The sequence below is a fragment of the Capsicum annuum genome, chromosome 3 (assembly GCF_002878395.1).
Source record: "Capsicum annuum cultivar UCD-10X-F1 chromosome 3, UCD10Xv1.1, whole genome shotgun sequence".
Classification (NCBI taxonomy): domain Eukaryota; kingdom Viridiplantae; phylum Streptophyta; class Magnoliopsida; order Solanales; family Solanaceae; genus Capsicum; species Capsicum annuum.
The window spans coordinates 233,588,591-233,599,823 of NC_061113.1; the positions used below are offsets into that span (position 1 = coordinate 233,588,591).

General features: G+C 35.3%; 2 protein-coding genes across 2 annotated transcripts; one reads left to right on the plus strand and one right to left on the minus strand.

The window, feature by feature from the left end:
* The first annotated feature begins 1,129 nt into the window (after positions 1 to 1,129).
* LOC107862956 (cell division cycle 20.2, cofactor of APC complex) lies at positions 1,130 to 4,253 on the plus strand. Its single transcript, XM_047409530.1, has 6 exons — positions 1,130 to 1,534; positions 2,277 to 2,546; positions 2,635 to 2,904; positions 2,986 to 3,567; positions 3,677 to 3,775; positions 3,848 to 4,253. The coding sequence occupies exons 1-6, from the start codon at positions 1,436 to 1,438 to the stop codon at positions 3,893 to 3,895; spliced, it is 1,368 nt and encodes a 455-aa protein (XP_047265486.1). The 5' UTR covers positions 1,130 to 1,435; the 3' UTR covers positions 3,896 to 4,253.
* A 462-nt stretch (positions 4,254 to 4,715) lies between these two features.
* On the minus strand, positions 4,716 to 8,901 carry LOC107862958 (protein MODIFYING WALL LIGNIN-1). Its single transcript, XM_016708680.2, has 3 exons — positions 8,409 to 8,901; positions 6,568 to 6,770; positions 4,716 to 5,417 (listed from the first exon to the last, which is right to left on the minus strand). Exons 1-3 carry the CDS (start codon positions 8,502 to 8,504, stop codon positions 5,084 to 5,086), a joined length of 633 nt encoding a protein of 210 aa, XP_016564166.1. The 5' UTR covers positions 8,505 to 8,901; the 3' UTR covers positions 4,716 to 5,083.
* Positions 8,902 to 11,233: the final 2,332 nt, after the last annotated feature.

The window sequence follows — 11,233 nt, forward strand, 5'->3', positions numbered from 1 at the left end:
ATAAAACAATAAAATAGTGCATTCTAATATAAGATATTTAGATTATAAACAAATTTTGTGAAAAGACATATATAATAATTAAAATTAGACAAACCAGCTACACTACGATTTGCAAAAACACGTGTGGGTTTGGGAAAAGGATTGCTTGAATATTGGGTAGCTGTTGTTAAATCGGGATGAATACTTTATGAAATGGGTGGAGTAACAGAAAATATAGCTAGAAGGGCTATTCACTAGCAGCATTCATGATCGGCGGCTGTCAATATATTTCGTGGTAACAAAAATGTATTGTTCTGAGGTATATCGAGGTTCAGTCTTCGGTTCATATTTCGTCAACTTTTCTTCATAAAAAACAATAAATTATGTGTCTATGATTATTAAAATATGCATGTAATTTATCGATTCAGTTCGATTATTTCTTCAATTTTTTTTCTAACAAAACCAAAATCAAACCTAATATTATAGGCTATTAAAAATATAAAATCAAATCAAATTAAAAGTAGTTTATTTAATCGATTTGATTCGAATTTTTGATTTAGATCCATTTTTATCCAAAACCATGAATGAATACCCCTACACCAATCAATGAATGCAAGATGTGTTCTCCCTTTATTAGAGTAATTAAACTAGGAGAAAGAAGAAATTGATACTATTTTCAATTAAATTTATTTGTTTAATTTTGACTTTCCATAAATTTAAGAAAGTGAAGAAATTTTTAAAATTTTGTGATCTTATACCAAAGAAATATAAAAATATCAAAATGTTCCTCAATGTTAGTTGTCTTAAACATGTCATTTGGAAAGTTACAATTAAGAAATTGATATTATTTTCAATTAAATTTATTTGTTTAATTTTGACTTCCCAAAAATTTAAAAAAGTGAAGAAATTTTTTGAATTTTGTGATCTTATACCAAACTCCAAAGATATATAATACTCCTCAATGTTAGTTATCTTAAACATATCATTTGAAAAGTTACAATTAAGAAATTAACCAAAAAAAATACTTGAAAGACAAACAATAAACGGAGGGAGTAACAAGTTACCCAAAATGTCCCTAGATGTATACAAGTACTCTCTCCATGTATAAGGGCAATTTAGTCCCAACGAAAATTACAACGGCTAATCAAACGGAACATAGCCGTTGGTGAATGGGTTTTACATTGGAGCAAGCCCTAGAAAATTCAATTAGCGCGCAGACAACAAACCTTCAAACAAATGTATATAAATTCATCAATTCTCATAAAGAACCCCCATCAATCTCTCTCTCTAAGTTTCTCAAGCAACAACAACGTGCAAGCGATTTCATCTCGTGATTTTATATATATAATTTTTTACGCAATTATAACTGTTTCATTTGAATTTGTTTGCATATAATCTGATTTTTCTTTTGCAGGTTTTGTTACTTTTGTTGGTTTTTTTTTTTTTTTTGGTTGTGATGGATGCAGGATCGTATTCTGGTGGCTTATCGAATAAGAAGCAACCTCGTTGCCCACTTCAGGAACAATTTCTTCAGAGGAAGAATGCTCGTGATAATGTATGTGTACTAAAAACTTCATTCGATCTTTGTTAGTCATTAGTTGTTTTAATTATTGTAATTACATGGGTACTTCAAGAATTCATTTTCTATTTTGAGAAAAAAAGGGTTTTTTTGTTGAGAAAAAAGGAAAGAGGAGATGGGTTTTTATCTAATTTGCGAATTTTGGGTTTAATCTGATAGGGTTGAAGTTTACTTGGATAGTCGAGCGATTGTGTTGTTACTATTTTATTTCTCTGACTTGAGTATTAAGCGTTGTTTCCTTTGCTTCGGTTTATTATATTCTTTGTTGTTGATGCTGTTATCTTATCCATTGTATTCAGCATGCCTTAGTTGCTATTGTATTTGCTTTACGAATATGTTTTTTTCGATGTTTCTTTACTTGAACTGAAGGTGTATTGGAGACAACCTAGGGTAAGGCTTGCATACACACCATTCTCCGTGAACCCCACTTGGGATTACACTGGGTATGTTGTAGTACATCTCTGATAGGCCAATATTAGCTTAATCTGATCTCTTAGGCTTGATTTGGGGTGCTCTCTGCTTATCTTGTGTCAAATTCTTTGTGTGGGGTATTTGACAGTTAGAGGCTTTTTTCCTCCTCTCTTATTTGGGGTCTGCTGATCTTGTGTCAAATTCTTCGGATGGGGTGTTTGATAGTTAGAAGCTTTTTTCCTCCTCTTTTATTTGGGGATAAAACATGAACATCTCACTGACTTTGTTGATTGTTGTCTTGTAACAGTTGGATAGGTTTATTCCAAATCGATCGGCGATCGATTTTGACTATGCTCATTACATGCTGACAGAGGGACGGAAAGGTAAGGAAAATCCAGTTGTCAATTCTCCCTCCAGTGAGGCATACAGGAAGCACCTTGCGGAGACTTTCAACATGAACAGGACTCGCATTCTGGCGTTCAAGAACAAGCCACCCACTCCTGTTGAGGCCATTCCGAATGAGTTTGCCTCTGTTCAACAAGCTAAAGCTGCAAAACCCCGTCGATACATACCTCAGGTAGCAGCATTATCCTAGTCCAAATATAACATTTTTATCTGTTCACTTGTATGAAAAGTTTTAAAACGTTTCATTTGTTAATGTGCAGACCCCTGAGAGGACATTAGATGCTCCAGATATCTTGGATGATTACTACTTGAACTTATTAGACTGGGGCAGCAGCAATGTTCTTTCCATTGCTCTTGGTGGCACCGTTTATCTGTGGGATGCATCTGATGGTGCTACTTCAGAGCTGGTCACTGTTGATGAACATAATGGACCTGTTACAAGCGTTAAGTGGGCTCCTGACGGTCAACACATTGCTGTTGGTCTTAACAATTCTGAAGTTCAGCTTTGGGATACTACAGCAAATCAAATGGTATGTTTCTTTAAATCTTCTGGTTTCATTGTTCCAAACCATTTTTCAAATGCTAACATGTTTTTTCATTCTTTGGTGCAGTTGAGATCTTTGAAAGGCGGTCACCGATCCCGAGTTGGTGCTCTGGATTGGAACAACCACATTTTGACAACGGGGGGAATGGATGGTAGAATCGTAAACAACGATGTTAGAATAAGACATCCCATTATCGACACTTATCAAGCACATCATCAAGAAGTCTGTGGTCTAAAATGGTCAGCCTCTGGCCAGCAATTAGCTAGTGGTGGAAATGACAACCTCCTCCACATATGGGACAGATCGGCTTCTTCTTCCAACTCTACAACACAGTGGCTTCACAGGCTGGAAGATCACACAGCTGCTGTGAAAGCCCTTGCTTGGTGCCCTTTCCAGGGCAACTTATTGGCCTCTGGTGGTGGTGGAAGTGACAGGTGCATAAAGTTCTGGAATACCCACACTGGTGCTTGCTTGAACTCGATTGATACAGAATCTCAAGTTTGTTCCCTGCTGTGGAACAAGAACGAACGTGAGCTGCTAAGTTCTCATGGTTTCACTCAGAACCAGCTCACCCTTTGGAAATACCCTTCTATGGTAAAGGTAGCTGAGCTTACTGGCCACACATCCAGAGTACTTTTTATGGCCCAGGTAAATAAATTCTCATGATTGTTGTATCTTTTTTGCGTTCAATGACTGATGCTTGAAAGAAAAAATCCATCATACAAGGTATTCATTTTCTAGTTTATCGGTTGTGCAGAGTCCAGATGGTTGCACAGTTGCATCTGCAGCTGGAGATGAAACTCTTAGATTCTGGAATGTATTTGGGACTCCTGAAGTAGCAAAAACTGCACCAAAGGCAAATCCTGAACCATTCGCTCACCTGAACCGTGGTGGTATTCGCTGAATGACACATACTGGAACAAAGGAGGCAAATCCTGAACCATTCGCTCACCTGAACCGTGGTGGTATTCGCTGAATGACACATACTGGAACAAAGGACTGCTGACTGAAGAAGACAACTGGAATGTATTCAGTTCTGATTCCAGTTTCTTGTACATACTGGAACAGTAGACTGCGTGCTGAAGAATCAATTGTAAATTCAGTACTAATTTCATTAACTGTATTGGAATCCGGGACCAGCAACTGGCTGTATGTAGAAGATATTCTTTTTTACTTTGTTTAATATTCTGATTTTATATAAGTGGCTGCACACCAATAGTGACAACACGCTAGTCTAGAGATAATTTCCTTGTACAGTTTTCTGATGATGATGTATTTCTCAATACATAAATATGATTCAGTATTTCTCAATACAAAAACGTAACTTTGTTTAACTATCTCCTCTAAATGCAGTTGAGCTGAATCTTTCCAAAAACCTTTTTTTTTTTTTTTTGGAATTGGTGAAACTTCGACCTGCCTTTGAATAATATATTTGGTGTTAACCAACCAAACTTTCTAATAACAGGTTGGTATGTCTTTTTCTAACAACCAAACTAGTAAACATCTAGGTCATCGTCATTGAGCAAAAAGACTGTTAACCAACCTTTTTTACTCTAGGTTGGTATGTCTTTTTCATGAAAGCATTTTATCAGAAAGAAAGGTCAAGAATTTTCTGTATAGCACCATGAAGATTTTTATATACTACATTCTACTCTATCAGAGTAGGGTGAAAATGCTCTATAAATGCATGTTGCATAAAAAGGCATGTAAAACATGTTTAATGGGGCTTTTGCTCCAAGTTAAAGCAGGCATTCACAACCAGCATTTTGTAATATAAGAGTATTTTCAATTCCTCCTAAACATAAAAATTCAGTTGTCCGGTAAATTAGTTCAGAAGTTCAAGTGAAGCCAATAGTGACAGTTTTCCTTCTGTTCTTCCCCACAGTTCAACTCTGTGAAAGTAGAGCAAGAACCATTACTAATGATAGCTATCTGAAACTACAGAGTTCATAGGAGTATGTTGCATTGTTGGATTACACACACGTCACCTCGAGATACATGTAAGGCTACAAATTACAGACAAAATTAAGCCCTCACTACCATAGCAAAAGAAAAACAAAAAATAGTATGATATGCTCACAAAGGAGAGGGTTCCACATACAGAAGATTAAGTCTTTCACCCTTCACTCCTCCATTCCTTATGTTTAAACCGGTCTATGGACAATCATGTTGATATGCGTCTCATATAAGTATCTTCATGCACAAAAACTGGCTCCTGGCTGGTCTGTGAAGGAAATTGTGGGTGTCCCATTGCAATGCCACCTTGACCTGGAGCTGGTGGATGCCATGAATCATTGATGTTCTTTGTAGATGTCAAGGAAATATAATAGGCGATTCCAAGAGCAACACTGGCAAGGGACAAGACAGCAGCTCCAGCGAATACTCCAGGCTTTACAACGTAGCAATAGTAGTTGCCAAAGTACAGGCTCTCTTCACCATGCTGATCATTGAGTGCTGCACCCGTTAGCAATAATAGAAATGCTATAACAAATGTAAACCTGCATAAGCAGCAAGTAGACCTTTATTAGGGCTTCTTCAGATGGTATGTAAGTTCAAATTGGTCCACCAGTGAAAAACTTTTGATAGTATATTCCAATGAAATTAAAAGGAAAGAGAACTTTCGTTGAGGGGCAATGATATATTTCAAGGTCCAGACAAAAATCTGGTGTTTAAAATCATCTACTAGACCACATTTCTGGAATCGCAACAAGAATCCTGTGACCTAATACATATACCAGATAGGTTAATCTACAAGGACACATTCCATGAATTTTGAAGAGGTTGAGGATGAAAAAAGGGAGACAACAGAAAGTACACTCCTCCCCATCCCCCTAGCACATCGCCACCTCAACACTGTGCACTGGAACTCCCATCCGTAGGATCGGCAAGGTACCATTGGTTGGTGAAGTCACAAGAGCGATATGGTATATTTTTATTGGATTAAATACTCTTCCATTAAAAAGAGGAGTAAAAGGTAAACACCATTAAATACTTTTATCCACAAGCCACAACACACGCTAAAATTTTGATACTTACCAAAAATTAATAAAAATGTTTGCACATGTATTTTTGTCATGTAGTATGTGAGCCAGCATTACAGATGTAAGGCAAGCTTTTTGGCTTCAAGAGCGTTGATAGATATCTTATCATCCTTCTATATACGACAAAATAGGTCCGACATTCATTCTTTGGCCGGATTTGACATTGTAAAGGAAAGATCAGAAAAAATAAATTAGTGATTTGTTTATATCAATACTGATATCAAAGGGTGCCTTTTTAATTTCTTTCTCAAAAAAGAAAAGGCGTTGTGATGTCGAAGGGGAAACAACACAGAATAAGCTTGTCAACTTCTGAATGTGAGAGTAATGAACATCTGCTTTGTCTCGACTGCATGTAGATAAGGTTTCTGATACGTTCCAACACATACAAGGCAGGATTCTCATAGAAACTATAGAACAACAATTACTATCTGTTATTAGGGTCAACCTCCTTTTTGATCCATGCAACAATGAACAGCTGAACTTAAATCTAATTAACAGTAACCAAATTGTAAGGATACCGAGATACAAATGAATATTCCTTTTGATCTAAATGTATTGCAATAATGATTACTGAACTTGAAATTATATTAGTTCATAACAAACTTACCAGGATACAACAAAACATATTAGTGCTAGTGTCCAATTAGAAGCTGATTGATGCGGACCTTTCCGGCAGCAGACACATCCACTTGCTACATTGACAATTATTTGAGCAACCATAAGAGCAACAGAAGCAGTTAATCCAAGACCCATTGCAGGACTCCTTGGATATATACATTCTGAAGGAGACGGAACTCGGACCTGAGAACCCTGAAGAATAATTAGATAGTATTGCGAATTAGTCACTCCAACCCTCTGAGCAAGCAAGGAAACACAAGCTCTCTTTGCCCCTATATTCTACGGAACCGAAATTCCCAACAGCAAACATGAAATGAAAGCAACTCAAATCCTGTAACCATCCTTAGCATACAAAATTTACCATGCAACCAATTACCATAAAATATCACTTTTTCTTAATCCATTTGCACTCTCTCCATCTACCAACTCCACCTGTAAAACTCCTCCCAAATATTTATGAACGGTATCAGGCAATGGGTATGATATGATCTATAAGCCAATGCAATTAAACAATTTCCTTCACTCTCCACTCCCTAGAAACCCTTACTGCAATACCTCACCCATAGGCCTGCTGTCTGGGAGTGGGGAAGAACGTCAGCAGGTTGTCATAAAAAGCTCGCGCTGTCCAATATAAGCTGAAATCCACTCACTATTGAAGCAAAATGTTAGCTACTTGCTGATTCAAGAAACAATCATATGGAATTGCAACCACTATCAGCAGGGACGAGACCAGCTCATGAAGTGTCAGTCTCATCAAGGTGCATCCCTCTAATCTAAACATAGATCTACCAAGTTTTATCCAAAAAATATATATAGATGTCCAAAGTCTGTATACGCCCAGACTGAGCCCAAAAAGATTTTTCTAGAGACAAGCAAATTCGATGATAAGAATCCAGGCTTTAATAGTTGAATTATAAATGATAGGCACCCTTACATAGGCCATCACATGACCATTAAGTTCTACTGCAAACATCTCAAGGGCCGAATGAAGTTTCAGCACAAATTTCACCGTACCTAACAACAACAACATACCCAGTATATTCCCACAAAGTAAGGTCACCGTACCTAATCGTTCAAAAAGAAAAAAGAAATCTTTTTTGTGGGTGTAGCTTGGAGTGATATCTTTAAGGCTGATAACCAAACAAATAGAAATAGAATTTGTGTTGTTCGTTGCTCATAACCACAAGAGTAAAGCAGCTGCTTTTAATGAAAGTTGTTTCTTTTTCGTTGGCCGAGATCAAAATGATAAAGAATGGAAGAAAATTTCATTCAACTCTCCATCTATTAGGACTCTCTGTCTTAGATTGTAACAGTGGATTCATTTTTCAGTTCATTTGCAACAAAAATCGATAATTATCAGAGAGCAGAGAAATCCAAACTGGCTCCAGATTAATCCATTTCAAAACAACACACACACACACACCCCACACAGACACATATTCATTTGGACACACCCATGCATATAAAAACCAAGAAAGTAAAACACTTAGAGCTCATTTCCATTTGAACCCACACACACACAAAAAAAAGGAAACTTGGGTTTTCCCAGTAGCGGAGCTAAGATTTTCACTAACGGGTTTGTAAATTCGAAGAAATAAACACACGAAGAAGCTAAAGGGATTCAATATCTATTACTATATGCATATGGTGATATGGAATATAATTTTAATCCTGTATAATATTACTAGTATATTTTATGCCAAAGGGGGTTCGGATGAACTTCGGTCCTAGGGGGAAATTACCAAGAAAGTAAAAAATTAGAGCTCCCATCTCCATATGAAACCAAAAAAAAAAAAAAAGGAATCTTGGGTTATTGGGAAGATTAATTACCTTAATCCTTGTGGCCTCAGCAGCAAAACCAGTAACAGCAGATAATATCCCTAGAAATCCCACAACCCCACAAATTATTATCACTTTTCTCTCCATAACCACTATTGGTGTCAATCAAGAACTAGTAAAAAAAAAGTAGCAAAGTAAACAGTTAAATTTGTGGAAGAAGAAGAAGAAGAAGAAGAAGGAGGAGGAAAAGGGGAAGTGGGAAAGTGTAGAGATGAAGCAATGTAAAGGTTGTGAATATTTAAAAGTGGCATAGAAACAGGATGAGTTCGTCACACAGAGGAGACTGTCTGTGTATTGTCGTTTAGTGTGAAGATATGGGAGAAGCTTTTATTACAGTAAGCCTTTTTTAAGACAAAGTTACTGACAATTGTCACAGAGAGTTGGCACTTCCTTTCCAAAACAAGATACTGATAGCTACTGCCTAGTGACTACTACTAGTAACTAGACTAGATTCAAAATTAGTACTAGTAAGATTATGTAAATTATTGAAAGATTTTAAGATTACATAAATTATTGAAAGAAATAGTTTTTGTTTTCAAAGTGAAAAATAATATTTGAGATTAGTTATGAATACAAATTGTAGTTGTTTTTGACTGTTCATAAATATTTGGAGTGAAAAAATGTAATTTTAAAATGTAATGGTCAAATGTGTTTTCTCAGAGTTTAACTTTGGAAGGCAATTAAAACAAAAATAGAGAAAAGACATCTTTTTCCTCCAAACTTATTCTTCCATTTCACTTTAACACTTAAACTTAACTTTCGTTTATTTATTCCCTTAACATTTTTAAAGTAAATTAAAATTCCTCCTTAACTGCTCGTGTGTAAACAAGCGCCGTTGGGCGCGTTAAAATTCATTTTTCTGTCTATTTAATTTCTTTTAAATATTCATTTTTAAAACAAAAATGCATGCATATATATGAAAAAAAAATATTGTATTTAAAATATGATAAAAAAATTAAAAATAGACACCTTTTATTCTTTCTTCTCCAAAACATCAACAACACTCAAATTCCTCCATTAACAACCTCAAATTCATTCTCCATCAACACTCTTCTTCAATCTTTTTCATTTTCCTCCATTAACACCATCAAAGAACAACTACAAAGACACTAAATTAAAAAAAATTCTCTATTGAACACCTTTTATTCCTTTTTCTCCAAAACATCCACAACACTCAAATTCCTCCATTAACAACTTCAAATTCATTCTTCATCAACACTCTCCTTCAATTTTTTTTATTTTCCTCCATTAACACCATCAAAGAACAACCACAAATACAATAAATTAAAAAAAAATCTCCATTAAACACCATCTCAAACTTCAATCCAACTCCCTCAAAATTTGAACAAAAATTAAATTAAATTGATGATTTTGTCTTTGAACCACTTACCATCAATGAAATTTCTTTTAATTTCTACTTTTGTCGTCATTCTCCTTGTTCTATTGTCATTTTCCTGATTTTTAGTTAGTCCAAGAGAACTGCATAATTCAAAAATTCACATTAAAAAAATTCATTCTCCATTTCTCACTTTTTCCGTTGCAAATAAGGAAAATGGATTATAGTTCTGCACTTTGATTTATTTTTTATACGTGGATTCACAAAAGACATATTAGAAAAGTATATAACTGAGAGTTGTTGGAATATTTTAAAAGAAACGTAAATGGAGAATGACGACAAAAGTTTATTGAATTTCTACTTTTTTAAACTCTAAACTTGAATTAGAAATAAGAAAAAGAGAATATTACAAATTTGTTTATAGAGGTGGGGTTACGGTTGATGGGGATTGAAAAAAAATAGAGGTATTTTTATATTAATAAGAAAGGAAGGAGGGAGGGAGGGGGAGAGGGTTGGGGATTGGAAGGGGAGAGGGAGCTGGGAGAGGGATGAGACCTATTTTGCTGGGGAAGGGTTATAGGGGAGAGGGGGAGGGGGGGCACTGGAAGAGAACGGGGGAGGGGTGCTGAAGAAGAAGGAAAAGTAGGGGGAAGGGGTGCTGAAGAAGAAGGAAAAGGAGGGTGGAGGGCATATATATATTTAAAAAAAAATACACAAAAATAATATATGTGTGTAATTACTTTTTTAAAAAAAAATTATAAATTTTTACGTGGTAATGACGTGGTGCTGAAATGTGGAGAGTGTAACACACTCTCCGTTATGAGAGTGATAATATATATTAAGGGGTGAAATTAATTCACTTTAAAAATGTTAAGGGGGTAAATAAACGAAAGTTAAGTTTAAATGCTAAAGTGAGTTTGGAGGACAAGCTCAGGCGTAAAAAATGTTTTTTCTCAAAAAAATTCATGGTTAAACGCCTTCCATATGTTTTCAAACAGTAAAGATTCTATGTAAGCATTAGATTACTTTTGTATTATATGATTTATGTTGACTTGACATATCCACTTTAAAATTGGTAGACGTTTGATCATTAAAATATTTTCACCTTTTTCTTGAAAATTATTTTACTTTGATAAAAATAGTAGTGTTTGATCATAAGAATTACTTTGCTTTAGTGAAACTTGCTTTGAAAGATTTCATTGTTTTCACTTCTGTTTCTCTCAGAAAATTTTAAAAATAACTTTAATTTATATTCACCATCAAATACAATACCAACTCCAATTTCAACTCGAACTCAACTCTAACTTCAAAATATTATTTTCATGATCAAATGAGGTAGTGTAAGTGTACTTAAACACATTTTGTGTGATTATAAAACAAAATCGACATATAATTAAGGCAAAATGACCTTCTGGACCCCTGTACTATGTCGGTTTGTAAGTTGGACACTTCTACTTATATGTTTGTCATCTGGACCCTT